The sequence below is a fragment of the Phyllostomus hastatus genome, unplaced genomic scaffold (assembly GCF_019186645.2).
Source record: "Phyllostomus hastatus isolate PE091 unplaced genomic scaffold, TTU_PhHast_1.1 phas_scaffold_555, whole genome shotgun sequence".
Lineage (NCBI taxonomy): Eukaryota > Metazoa > Chordata > Mammalia > Chiroptera > Phyllostomidae > Phyllostomus > Phyllostomus hastatus.
Genome location: NW_025334036.1, coordinates 9204035 through 9218411, shown reverse-complemented (window position 1 = coordinate 9218411; position 14377 = coordinate 9204035). Strand labels below are relative to the sequence as shown.

The window sequence follows — 14377 nt, the reverse complement described above, 5'->3', positions numbered from 1 at the left end:
CTTCCGGGGTACACCTCTGGGTTTGGGGGCCCTCCCGGGTGCACAGACTTCCAGGGTACACCTCTGGGCTTGGGGGCCCTCCCGGGTGCACAGACTTCCTGGGTGCACCTCTGGGCTTGGGGGCCCTCCTGGGCCATGTGAGGGCTTTGTCCTCGATTGCCCCTACCGTCCTGCCTAGTTCTAAATTTTTTAATCCACAACTCTATAGGATCAACTACAGAAACCTGCATTTCATCTCAATACCCACTGCATGAGACACATACCTTAATTCATGTTCATTCCAAGTGCCGATACAGACACCACTTACTTATTATTGAGCATGATCTCATGTTACAAACACTGAAGAGTAAATTACTGGGCTTTTTTTTTTTTAAAACCAGTTAGCTAAGGTTAATTTTCTAAGACAGAGGATCTGGGCGGTTTTCGGATTCCTTGTATAGAACATGTCTTCTGTCCATGCGCGTACTCAGGGCGAGAGGAGAGGTTTATTTAGGTCACTGAGGTTCCACCGGCTGCCCACCGGGCCCCACTAAATCAGTCCCGGGGAGACTCTGGTCCAAGACTACGAAAACTCCAGAAACTGTAAAAGTGGCCACTCTCCTTTGGGAATAAAGGCAGATAAATGCTCTCCCAACCGCCAATAGAGCTTATTCATGCATCCTAACCGCTCTTCTTCACGGGATGCTGAAAGCTGATGACGTTGGGGAAACTGAGCCCCCCAGCACACTGGGCGCGACCCCCCAGGGGCCACTCCCGGCCTCGGGACAGCCCCAGGCACAGCAGCGTCTGTCCAGCTGCAAGGTTTCGTTGTGTGGTGTCCACTTCCCTCCCGTCCACCACAATTTAAGCCGCAGTCCTACAGGCACGAAACAAAACAGGCCACTCCCAGTCTCAGTGGGATCGGTTTATTAATAAAAGGAACCCATAGGGTTCAAACAAGAGTACAAAATACAATCTTTGTTTCCCCTGTGCATTGTTACATTTTCAATAAAAAAAAATTAAAAAAAGCTTTCATGGTCCACTTATGGAAAACATAACCCCTGCCTATGGAGTTTCTTACTGTGCAAAACGCAACGAAAATCAGTGAGTTCTGCCCACGGAAGGATGTTGGGTGCCAAAAGCTGCACATTTTCAATTTCGGCATTTTTTTTTTTTGCATCGAAAAGAAAGTTCTAAGGCCACAGTTTGTTTGCAAACGACACAAAGGACTAGAGAAGCAAATGCAGCAGCTAGATTTTGACCTTCATGTCCAAGTGTTCTGTTCCCATGCGGAACTGGCTGCATTCTCGAGACACAACTTCGTGATCGAGAAAAGGTGTGTGTGGGGGCTGCAGCCCACGGCCGGAGGTCAGATACGCCGGTGGGAATTCAGTAAGGCCAACTGACTCTGCTGTTCCCTTAAGAAATACAACGTCCATCGGCTTTGCTTCCGCTTCCTGTTCACGTCCTGACCCCACTGATAAAGCTGATGAAGCAAGCCCAGTGAAGGATGGCAGGAAGTACTTGCTTTTCTACCTGGAGCTAAACAGACTTTCTCTCCCCCCCCAACACCCCTCTGTTCTGCCACACACGCCCTCACTCTGTCTTCCCGTCCTGGGGATGGACGGTGTCTCTCATGAGTCGTACCAACTAATTAGAAGTCAGCCAATAGGGGAAGAGGATCTTTTTAAAAGTAAAAACGGTTTGGACGGAGTGGTCAGTACACACACCTGTTTTAAGACACACACCAAAACAAGGAAAATCAAAGACCAAGGCAGGGGACGGTTTGGTGGCAGTTTTGGTACCTTGAGCGTCAGCATCGACCTTAAACGGCGGCTTACGCTGAGACACGTGTGTGACGCCGACGTACCACAGAGGAGAGAGGCGTGCCCAGCGGGCTGAGACATGCCCACTCACACCTCCCGTTCGAAGAAAAATCCCCGATCATCGGATCACCTAGTGGCGGACTCATTTTTAAAGACCACATTTCACCTTGGAAGAATTTTTCTTTCTCACTGAAGGTACCGTTCTGCTGAGTGAACTGAAGTGTTCCCCTGGGAAGCACCAGGGTTTCTCCGTCAGAGGAAGCCCTCAGGGGGTCCCCGATCCCCACCCACCCACCACAGGCACCCCTGCCTCGCCTGCCCCCCGTGCAGAAGTGCTCTCAGCTCCCACGCCAGCAGAGCAGAGGCGGCAGGAGAAACAGCTCCTCGGACTCTCGGCAGCAACATCATCTCGTTGGCCTCAACAGCCTGAGGTTAAATGCTAATAAAATATTGCACCAGAACAATAGAATCACAGTTTCCAGAGCATGACTAAGGAATGGGACTGAGGAGGCACCGGGCAGGGCCCGCCCTCGGGGGACGCGAGTCTCCTGGCACGAACCCAGTCCGAGCGCCTTTTCAAAAAACGTCATTTCTACCCTCTGAATCAGTGTTGCGTTTCTTTTGAGATGCCTTTGGTTTACCTGCGTTAACTCCCGTCTCCTGCCAACCGTGCAGGGGCTCCCTGGGGTTCGGTTCCAGACGCAGTGACAGGCGAGCCCTAGGCGCCCCTGCCGAGGGCCGGGGCCCCCCGCCCCCGAGACCCATCAGACCGAGTCTGAAAACGAGTCCGATCGCCCGCCGGAGGTAGGTGAGAACGAGCCCTTGGTGCGCCTTCCTGTGTAGGTGCCGCGGCATCCCAAGGACGCACCTGTCCCCTTCTCTGTCCAGGATGCTCTTAGGTAAATAGGGTGTGAGGACAGTCACACACGAGTCCTGTTCAAGTACTCAAGAGGGTAGAAATCACAGCCTCTGACAAGAGGTGTCCCCGTGTGGGAATTCACCTTTCCCCTTTGCACTCACATGCCTTTCAAGGGACCCTTTCTTGGGTTCGTAATATTGGACCCCCAATGTCTCAACTGTTTTGAATGGGCCCAGAAAGAGTGGAAACCCAATCCCTTCCTGAGGGCCTCCAACCACCATGGTCTCAGGAACTGGTCTTCCACGGACCACAGGCCTGCGGGATGTGTGGGGGAGGGGACCAGCGGCCCCCAGCCCCCGGGGGGTCTCAGTCGGCGTTCGGACTCAGCCTTCCTCTGCCCCTGCACACCCCAACTTCCCCATAGTCAGGCCCCCTCCCAGGGCTCCCGGGTTGCCTTTGCTCCGCCCTGAGAGCCCTTGCGTAGTGTGCTTCTTCTGCGCACACAGAATGCGGTCAGCTCGGGCCCCTCCTCTTACTCTGTCCCCATCGGGGCTCCCGCTCCGCTCTGCGACGTCCACGGGCTGCCGATCTCCAAAGGGGACACGCGGCCCCACCACACACCCGGGCAACAATCCTGCCAGCCTGCCGGGCAGTCCACGTACTCTTTAATTTCTTGGTGCTGATGTTCGTTGGGGTCCTTTAAGCGAATCTTCCCTCCCGCTTGCCCAGAAGGCAGGGGACGAGAGCCGGCGTCCTCCCTGGGGGGACGATCACAGTGGTTTCCGAGACGCGTTCACAGAATGAAGGAGACGGGCTGGGGGGTCTCGTCCGTGTTGCTAGGATGCGGGTCGACCTGCAGGAGAGAGCAGGTTGGGTTACTAGCGCGGCGTCCCTTGAGACGACTCTGTCTCGGGTTCCGTGCTGGGGATCTGGGCGTCGGCCGAGTGGCCCAGAGCCTGGGGTCATTGCTGAGCCCCAGGAGGCCGCTCCAAGTCTCCACGTGCCCCACGGCCACGTCAGACCCCCAGACGGCAATCCGCGCTCCAGCACGCTGCGGGCGACAAGGAAGGTGCTGAAACGGCGGTGCTGAATGACAACAGTGATCCTCTGTCATCGCCGTTAAGAAGTTGTTTTAAAGCACGCATCCCCTACTAATTAGGATTTAGCCACAGACACTTATGAAGGATTACTTAGGAACAGCGCAATGCAAGTGGGGTGGATCTTCCCTTGCCTCGCTTACCTCTGAGTAGAGAGGGGGAGGCTGGAAGCGGAAGTCCGGAATGCAGGCGAAGGCGGGGCAGTGTGCCTCTGGCCCCCAGCTGGGCAGCGCGGGGTGGGGGGGGTCGTGCCTGGAGAGCGCCTCCTCTGACACCACGTCTGCGTATTCCGGGGGCGCTGCAACGAGGAGGGAGGTCCGGCTGAGAAACCCACGCAACACCCACCCACACTGACCCCTCTGAACGCTACAGAAATGAGACAGCTCTCTCAGGTTCACGGTAAAACGACAGTAGCCTTCCCTCTGATCAGCGAGTGTCCCTGCCCATTTAAGAGAGTCTGCTTTGAGTAAACTACTAACACTGATTATATCCTGCTCTTTGAGACATACGTCTTGTAGCCCAGGTTGAAAAAACCACTGAACTGTGGCTACAGAACACGTGGGACACTGTGCTTGTATTCGGACTGTTGTTCTACTAGTGCAAATCACAGTCGGGAGGTGCGGCTTTCACTCCTGGGTCTGGCATGCACCGCCTCGTGGCTGGGACGAGCTTAACCGCCAGAGGCCCTTCCAGGGGGGATGTTAGACTGTGTTGGGTAGTGGCAGTGAGGACAGTCACAGTAGCAAGTGGGATGGCATTTGAGCACTTAGTAGGTTCTTTGTGAGTACGGCCCGTCCTGAAAGAACCCCAGGCCTCTACCTTCCGGCTGCTCGGGCAGCGCCAGGGCCCACCAGCTCATGTCCACGCTGAACTGGCTGGTCATGCTGCAGTTCCTGCTCACAAAGCCGTGGTATGGGATTGTGCCGATCACTAAGGGCAGCTCCAGCATCAGCTTCTTAGCACCAGGAATGTGAATGTACACCTGATGGGCCAGGGAGAGAGAGAGACACACACACACACACACACACACACACACAAGACAGGCAGAAAGGAACAAGAGCAGTTAAACCTCGCAGTAAGAAGAGCTGATTGATTATTTTTCGTAGAAAGAAGTGCCTTTGTCACCTGCCACCCCCACCCACGACAGCTGTGCATCGTCCAGACCGGATAAAATGAGGACCAACCCCAGGACGAGCCCACCAAGCACGGGGCACACTGAAGGATGGGGGGCGTGGCCAGGACGCACCTCACTGCGTGTGAGTGTGGCTCACGTAGGCACTACAGCAAAAGAAGCCCATCTTCAATACAGCCGGCACTGGGAATGCACCCTGATTCTCTTAGGCCATTTAATGAAACCCCCCAGGGGGCTAGTTTCTGATTAAAAACAAAGGCCAAGGTCCACCTGTCCCGCCATTCGCTGTCATGCTGCTGACTCGGAAGGACGTTTCCCCAGGTGCCCAGCGCGCACACCCATGGGCCCGAGAGGCTGGCACCGCCCCACCCTGCACACTTCGAGCTGTGCTTACAGCTAAGGAGTAGTCCACTCTGAGGATGCAGCAGTCCAGGATGGACGGCGCGACGGGCGGGATCTTCAGCATCTTCCCGTTCCAGGTGTCGGTGCTCCCGGACGCGATGTGGTTCCCACGCACGTGGGCCACCGCCTGCCGGACGGTCTTGGTCTTCCCGCTGGCCAGATACGTCTGCGTCTGGAAGATGGCAGCTTTGGGGACCACCAGTCGGGAGGAGCAGTTCTCTATTTCTGCGTAGATGGGAATAGCTTCTCCTGGAGAGGAAACGAGAAGCCTTCAGAGACGTTCCAGAGAGTTCTCACCACAGTGCGACAGCGCCATCACGGGGTGAAGCCGGGAGGCTGGCAACAGCTCGGCCGCAGCCCGAGGGGCCCAGGCGGAGAAGCGAGGACTGCAGGGTGGGGCGGACGCGGTTTCCCAGTTACTGCGTCCCTCCCTTTCCCGATGCAGCGGTGTTAGACCACCAGTTCTCACATGATGCCAGTTACTGGTATTTTTAAAAATCAAGGCAGGACATACCAGGACATGGTAGGGGAACACGCTGAATACAAAAGATCACTAACAAATGTGTTCGTGCCCACCCTGTTAGCACCTGGCCAGCGGGAGAACCAGCCTTTGCTTTTAAAGGCCGGATGGTGAGGACAAATGAAGCCGTGGACGGAGCGGGCAAGGCTCACACCCACCGCCCCTCCGTTCCCGGTCACTTCCAGTGAGCCAGGACCCAGCACCCAGCCGCGGGGCCCAGGCCCACGGAAGAGAACAGGGCGCTCCCCGCATGGTAGTGCTAACATCAGTCTGACCGAGGAACTTGCTCGTGACCTCCACTCCAGCCCCGCGCACCGTACCCCCAGCATGCAGTGGGTGCGCCCAGCCGTGTTTTCCCACGGCAAGCCCTCCTCCCCCTGGGCGGTGCTGCTGGGGACATCCTCCCATAGCATGGACGTGAGGCTCTGGCGTGTCCCTTTCAGCCAGTGTCCACCCTCGACACTCGGGGAAGGGGATGGAAGTCAGGACGCCAGGACTTCCACTGGAACGGACTAGTCCGCTCAAAGCTACCCAGACATCAGTGGTTTGTACGGAGAACAGAAGCATCTGTTTGGACTTTAACATAATATATACCACGTCGCTGACAAAACACGCTATTTAAAATCACTTAAAATTAACCGGCAGTATTAATGGACTGCATCTGAACTCTGGGGACACTGTGCTCACTTACCATTGCAGTAGCCCTTTCTCTCGATTTTGGCACTCAGCGAGACTGGGCCGGAGGTGAACAACCAGCAGCCCACCATCTTCTCTTGAGTTTTCAACACAGGCGTCTTGAAAATGTCAAAGAAGAAGACAACTTTAATGAAACCAGTTCTAGAAAATCCGTAAAACTCGAAACGAATGTTATTCTTCATGAAACAATGTCTTTCCAAAAAACAAGTTAAAGGCTTTTCTTCTCTCACATGACACACTGGGGAAAGTATTTACTGAAACACAGCGCACTCCAAATCATTCCCTTATCAGGGCAATGGAGGTGAAGTTCTGGATTCAGTTCAGGGTGACGCCATCCTGTTTTACCTCACGGTCATGATGTTTCTGGGAAATGACACACCGTTCCTTATGAAAGCCATCACAAACTCTGGTAGTGCCAACTAACGTGTCAGAAGCACTATTTTAAGACTCCATTTAGATGAGGTCAAAGGAGAAATGGCAATAAAAGTCAATCATCAGAGCATGCTGTTTGTTTTGGCATTTTTAAAATGTGGAATAAACAACCCCCCCTTTTTTCTGATTACTTCAAAATGCATTATAAGGCTTATAGTTCCAGTGTCTTTAATTGCGAGTGGATTTGGGGTTTTGTGTAATGGCGGGCACACCACACCCAGCGTCACGGATACAAAAGGTGACCCCAAGTACCGCCCCTCCTCCTGTCCCACAGTCTCAAACGAAACGACCCCAGGTTTTCCATTCTCCATTCTTGGGTTACAAACCACAGTTCATCCAATGTTTTTCTCTTTTATTTAAAGAAAGGATAGTAGAGGATACATGGTATCTCTTTTTGGCAGAAAAGAAATTTCTTAAAATCATCTGTCACCGTGTCCTCCTAAAGAGTTTAGTCCTAGTTAACCTCCCAACTCTAAGCAGTGTTTAAAAATACAAGACACTTCGCCGTGTCCAATTGCAAAACCAGTGGTAAGCGGGTCACTGCTATAAACCAGGTCAGCTGGGTGCCGGTTATTTTGTGATTCGGGCCACAACTGTGCCAACAGGGCATCCTTGTTATATTTTCATAATCTAAAGGTAAACATCGGAGTCAATTCTCTTCCACTTTCGTGCGAACATAGAGTTAAGCAACTTTTAACTCCAGGCTTTTTTCCTTCCTTATCTTTAAAATCATTGGCTAGAAAAAGAAACCTCCACCACTAAGAATCCATCTTTGTCAACATCAGTGTCACGATGGAAAGTTCAAATTATCCCAGTATTTGCTAGGGAGTTAAAAAAAAAAAACCCACATTCATTCATTCATATTTAAATGAAGAACCATTAGGTCTCAGTAGCTATCATGATAGCGTAAGGTATAATTTTATATTATTTTGATAATATGGGTTGAGATAAAAGAATCTCGCTCATTAGCTCCCATCTTGCCTATTCTGTTGTTACTTAAAGCCTCATCTTTCTGCTCAGTCTCCAGTATTTCTGGGGACTATTACAAGTTCAATGCTTTCATGTGGCCAAATCTGTCATAAGGAAATGATCGGTGAAAGGGGCCCCGAGACAGCTGCGCGCACTTACTTAATGCCATAAAATGACGCGCGGGATGGAAGGACACAGGATAATGGCCCGGGCCTCAATGGCGGGCTGGGCGTGATTAACACTCTCCCGTAATTACTGCTCCTCCAAACCTGCTATTACTGAAGACTTTAGAACACCCACAGCCCTGGGAGCGTGGCCGCGCTGGTGAAAAGTAACCCCTCTCTGTGCGAGCATTATTGTTATTAAGCCTGATGAATGAGTTCCGAGCCTGTGTCACTTTTTGGCAGAAGCGGCCCAGAACAGCCGGGCCGAGATCCACGGGATGGACACACGTGATCTGGAGGGAATGGCTGTGGGTGACAAGATTGGATCAGTGGGTACGGGACAGAGGAGCTCTGAGCTGGCCGACGGCGGATGCGCCCCCGCTGCGGAGGAGGAGGGAGGGCGGGAAGGAGGAAAACTTACTAACAGTGCTGGCGTGTTGACGTCGATGTGACCGACCACCTGGAGTTCCCGCTGCACGCTCTGGGCCGGCAGCCGGGGCCGCTCCAACACCGCCCGCACGCAGTACTGGATCCTTCCGTACTTCCCGGTGAACGACGTGACTAGGAGACTGAACCAAGCCAAAGAAGTGAATGTCTAAGTTTCCTTTTCAGCTTGACCAGAAGCAGGGAAGGCCCCTAACACGTTGGTTTGGTGAAAAAAAAAATGAGTGTGAGCGGCATTGGTGTGTTCGGGGGCCTGCAGGGTACCACACGCCCACCTCAGAGTCAGAAGAGACTCGCACCCACGCGTGCGGGAGGGGGACACGGGGCAGGAGGGGCAATCGCAGCTGTTACGGGGGTCCCACTTACTCAGACGGCAGCTGGAAGCTGAAGGGGAATTCGTGTTTGCCGGGTGGTAGGGAGAGGGCGCCTTCACCTGAAACAGAGAATGCATTTTATTTAACCGGGGTTGGCACTAGGGGAAGAAGTTCACCACCTAAACCGGGTGTTTGTTAAAGGAGGTTTTCCTGGCTGTCACATCTAGTCTACTCCAAAAAGTTCAGTAAACTGAGATTGAGAGAATTAAAATTTGAATTCGTTTGTACCAACTATACACACACACACACACACACACACACACACATATATACACATATAGGCTTCTGTCTTCAAATAGACAATTACACAAGTAACCACCATAAAGTGTCAGGGTGCAGAGCTCCCATGTACATAATACATGCACACACACAGACATGCATACACATGTATGTATATAGACACCCAAACATGTTTAGTCCACTCCTACACTAGCATGACTACACTATTACACTAACAGATACCAGTATTAAATTTGACTGAAAACTAAGCAAAAAAAAAAATCGTTCTATTTCTCTTGAATATGCCCTAAAAATCAGACTGCGTGCACCTCGGGCAGACGGGGACAAGGAGGTGAAACTTTACCCCGAGTATCGTGCGGACTGAGCACAATACTGAACAGCCAACCAACGGGGCAAGTTACGAGCAACTCACTTCTGCTCAAGGTCTGCGGACGTGTGGGGTCTCTTGGCGGTTAACCTGGGGTGCAGAGGGCTTGGCCAAGCGTGGCCATGGCCCTTTCCTCCCGCCTGGGGTCAGCCAGATCTGCGTGCTTTCCCGCAGTGGCTTATCCCGGATGACGGTGAGGAGGCCGAGCGGCCAGGTGCGGGAGGACCGGGTGAGGCCAGAGGCCCTGCACGCTGCTGGGACCCAGGGCCAGTTCCCTGCTGCAGTGCTGGCCGGGGAGCTGTGCAGAGACCCCTGTAAACCTCCCCTTCGCCTGGTGCCCACAGACTCCAGTGGACAGCGAGATTCCCTTGGGGCGGGTAGTTAACGTGGAGACAGGGCAGCGCAGACTGAGAACGCCCTCTGAGGTCTGCCTGGTCCCTTGGTACCCAAAGAAGATGCCCACTGCATCCATTCATGTACAGAACTAAGAGGCAGCAATCCCTAGTGAAATGGGGCATTTCTTTCACCTAAATACCGGAGTTCTGAGACCTCTACCACCTCAGCGAGCATTTGAACCTTGCACTTTCAGAAAGCAGGCACACCCCACGGGCTCCCTCTTTTCCCAGTTGGTCCCCAGTTTTCAGTGTGGGACACACTGGGGGAAACAAAATATTTGCTGCTCAAGGTCACTCAAATAGGACAAGTGCACAGGTGGGTGACCGGGAGGCAGAGTGAACAGGCTGCCGGGGTGTGAGCCCATGCTGGACGGCAGTGCGAGTGCGACCCTGGGCGCAGGCCGATGGACTGCGGTCTCCGTCTGGGGTCAGGACGCGGGGTGTGCGGGTGGCAGGCACTCCGGGTGGAAGGATCAGCAACTCCGGTTCTCAAACAGAGCCATGGGGGCTGGGGGGAGAGGCTGGACCCTTGTGCACAAGCAGGGGCCACAGAGGCCTGGAGCCCGTGGGGGTGGGGATGGGCCCCCTGAGGACAGTGGTGGGTGTCAAGGCTGGCAGGGCATGAGGGGAATGGCATGAGGTGGGGCATGGCAGCCCGATGGGGGGAGAGAGGGACCCAGGATGCTGAGAGGGGGTCAGGGGGCGAGGATGTTCCAGCCTCACAGACCAGACAGATCAGCATGGGGACTGTGATGTGTAAAACGAGCCTTTCAATCACCTCAACACATAAGCAGGGAAAACCGTGGAGAGGGTTGACCCATGTGGGTCACAGTATTTGGAATCGAGGCTGACCTCTTCCTTTCCCTTTCTCATCTATTTACTTAGAAGGGTTCCCTGACAGAATGGCGAGCCCTTCCCTTTTGCACTGAGGTCCACCTGTCCCAGGGAGATGGTTCATCAGCTCAGGGTCCTGTACTATGGGGGGCTGGGAGACCCCCGCACAGTTAGGGGCGGGCTCAGGAGGGGAAGAGGGGCTCCCGGACACTGTCACACTGCTGGTGGGCGCCCAAGGACCAAAGCCAGCTCTGTGGTCTGTCTGGTCTTTCTATCATAGTCTCTCAACAGAAGTATGGAGAAACTCAATCACAGTGACAGCCAACAGTGGGATTAGCGTGATCTGCAGAGGCATCTGGAACAGACCCCAAAGCTGCACTTGCCCCCAACTCTCAGTGTCCTAAACATTTCTTCCAGTGATTAAAACTCAGGGTTTGGAATCAAATGGCCCCGAGAATCTACAACTGTGCAAACTTGCTACTCCTCCCAAGCTACAGATAACAGGAGTGATCTTTTTTTTTTGTCCTCTGTGCGAAATCGACTAAAACCATGATTTTTAAGTGAAACATTAGTTTTGGCCACTATTTGTCACGATCCATTCTAAAAGCAAGCCATCCAAGTGGTCTAGGTTTGGCCATCCTATTCCATCAGAAGGAGAACACGGAATCTGACTTGTGGAGCGAAAGGCTCATGGTTGGCCCAGATTTTAGCAAAGCATTTCTTTGTTCTTTGGGCTACTTTTTCTTTTTTGCTAAGCAGATCTAACTGCTATTAACCTTACATTTATTTACTCAGTAGTCATGGGCCCCGAGACAGAGTCCAAAGTCCTGGCCAAAAGCCAGTTTATTTCTGCCTCCCTGGCCCCTTCCTCCAGGCAGCCCTCTGAAAATCGGCGTAGTCTGTTGCCTCTGGGGACAGGTGTGAGCTGACTGGGCCTGGGATCCATACTGCTGATGAAAGCGCACACAGGCAGGTAACAACGGTCCCCAGCGCCCTGCACCTGGTATTCCAACACAGGGCTTTGGTGCCAAGCGTGTCTCTCCTCACAGCAGTTGTGGGCATGGCTCCGTTCTCCCATGCCTTGAGCCCTGAACTGTGGGCAGCCTCCTTCTCCGCAGTAGGACCAGGCAAAACTGCATTCTATTGATTTTGCAGAAGGCCCAGCAAGGGTTAAAAATACAGTGCATTTTACTTTCGGGCTGATGAGGAAGGAAGGCAGGATGACGTCCATCCACTACCAGAAGGCCAGGACTCAACGTTCCTAGTGATTTGATTATTAATGGGCATCAGCGTATGCACACATTGGTGCACCCGTATCATGGGTTCCCACATGGAGACTTCTGGAAGGGCCTACACCATTCACCGGCCTTCGCAAGAGTGGAAAGGAACGGTGACCTTTCCCCCAGACACCGTTTGTCTGGGAAGGCCTATTGGTGAAGGGGGGTTGGGTGAAAAGGAAACAAAAGCAGCAAAAAAATAATAAAAAAGAAAGTAAGGCAGAGGCGAACCCTTCAGTTACCCGTGCTCCAGAGAAAGGACACCAAGTGTGATGGTCAAGAAGCACTTCCTTTGAACTGCTACCCCTCTGGACCCACTACCCCCTTCCAGAGGTTTTGCTAATTCATCAGGAACCGAGAAGGAGCCTCTATATTCAGGGTGGGAAGAAGGGGAGGCCCATGAAACACGGGGCACCAGAGCACGGAACCTCGGACTCTGGTTCCGCCCTCCGTTCCTTTGGCCAGAAGGGACAAGACCCCGATCCCCAGGGGGCTGGATTCCTGACTGTTCATCATAGGTTTCCATGACAACGGCTCCCTCCCAGAACAGTCCTGGAAGGTCCCGGCGCGCCAGGTGAGAGGCTTGCACCCAACGCGCACGCTGTCCCCCACCCCCACCCCAGGCTGTAAGGTGGGGGCGCAGGCATTGTTACCCGCGGGTCACCAGTGACCAAACTGAGGCTCAGGTCACCCCGCAGGCGGACCCCACCCCCGGACGCCGGCTGTCGCATACCTGGCATGTGGGCATCTCCCAGCCCGCCCCCCCCCACCCCCTCTTTGGAGGCGCCCGCGGCCCGGAGGGGACACCGGGGCTGTCGCCGCGCTCACCGGCTGGGGCCTCGCGCAGGTTCAGGCGCACATTCAGGTACTCCACCTCCGAGACGGAGGCCGGGGCTGCGGAGCCGGCGCTGGGGCCCCAGGCGGCAGTGGCGCGTCCATGGGCCTCCAGGCGCAGCGCGCGGAGGGCCACCGGCTCGGCCGCCTCCAGCAACACATGCCCAGCCACTGTCTCGCCGCTCGAGTAGCAGCCCTTGCGCTCGTCCTCGAACACCAGACCCAGGCTCTTCACGCGACCCTCGGAGCTCACGGCCTCCGCGGACCTCGCCTCGCCGCCCATCCCGCCGGGCGACGCGGCCGTGCCCGCGCCAAATAGGTAGGCAGCGCCCGGATCGGGGGTCGGAAGCAAAGTGGCGCTGCTGTCAAAGGCGCCAGCCGCACATGGAGGGCCGCAGTGCCAGCTGTGCGGTGGCCGGAGGAACCCTAGCGCGCCGTGGCTCCTGTCGCTTTAACAAACCCCGCTGGGAGTGGAACTGGGCCGGGACAGCCCACCCCCGGCGCGCGCCCATAGGTCGGACGCGAGCCCTGGCTGGTGCGGATTGGTTGTAAGTCGCTACTGAGTCACTTCATTGGAGACCCACGCAACGGCTATGGCAGGTAGGCAGTGCGTGATCAGGTAGTGGTGACCTATGGGGATACGCAGCTGTGCACGTGCACAGGCCGCTTATTGGCTGGGGCGAGGCACAGTGCTGGGGCGCTGACCAATAGTGAGGCGGTGCGCCCATGTGGACAGATAGTGGGAAACAATCTTTGGTAGGAGGGGGCGGAACCGGGAATCCCCGGCTTGGCGTGTCTCCGTTCCTATGGTTACGAATGGGGGCGGGGCTTTTTGGCATCGTGGGATCCTTCGCTGGAGTCACAGGGTTCGTCCAAGAACGAGAAGTTGTGGCTGAACCGGCAATGTTTATGATTACATCTGCCGTGCCCCAGGGGAAATAGCTGTGCAGGAAAAGGGAGTCCAGCAGCATTTCCTTGTGGGATTTCGGGGCCGAATCCTCGGAACCTGAATAGGCAAGATGGCACGCCCGAACCTCCAGCTTCCTGAGACCCTCTTCTCCGGAGTTTCTAAGTTCCCACGCTTTCTTAAGGCGGGAATTGGGGCTGTGGTTCTCTCTCTGGGCGACACCCTCTCTCAATTGGGAATGGCTGGACGGGCCAGTCTTCTCGCTGTAAATAAGGTCGTGTGACGAATCAGGTGGTTTCTAAACAGCACCTGCCATGCAAGTTTCTGCCCCGCCTGGAAAGATTTCCCGACTTCAGTATCATAGCCCGCAACGATTTCCAGTGGTTTTGATGACTTGCCCACGCCCACGCCTCTTTTCCCGCTCTCGGCTTCCTTTTCCTGTTTCATCTTCCATTCCTTATCCAGCAACTGGTCATCGGTTTCTAACCCTGTCCCGTTGTCCCTTACAAAAAGTCCGAGTTTGTGCGCTGTTGCGGAGCGCTTAATCTCACATCGAGATGTAAAATCTTGCCCGCTGTAGCTATTTCTTTTCTTTCTAAGGATCCCCAGCTAAAGGTGGTTCTGTTGTT

At 54.5% G+C, this 14377-nt stretch overlaps 1 protein-coding gene across 1 annotated transcript; it reads right to left on the bottom strand.

The window, feature by feature from the left end:
* Positions 1 to 889: 889 nt before the first annotated feature.
* On the bottom strand, positions 890 to 13291 carry ARRDC4 (arrestin domain containing 4). The gene is made up of 8 exons (XM_045825071.1): positions 12836 to 13291; positions 8887 to 8953; positions 8498 to 8645; positions 6507 to 6609; positions 5288 to 5544; positions 4581 to 4743; positions 3905 to 4059; positions 890 to 3517 (listed from the first exon to the last, which is right to left on the bottom strand). Exons 1-8 carry the CDS (start codon positions 13122 to 13124, stop codon positions 3458 to 3460), a joined length of 1242 nt encoding a protein of 413 aa, XP_045681027.1. The 5' UTR covers positions 13125 to 13291; the 3' UTR covers positions 890 to 3457.
* Positions 13292 to 14377: the final 1086 nt, after the last annotated feature.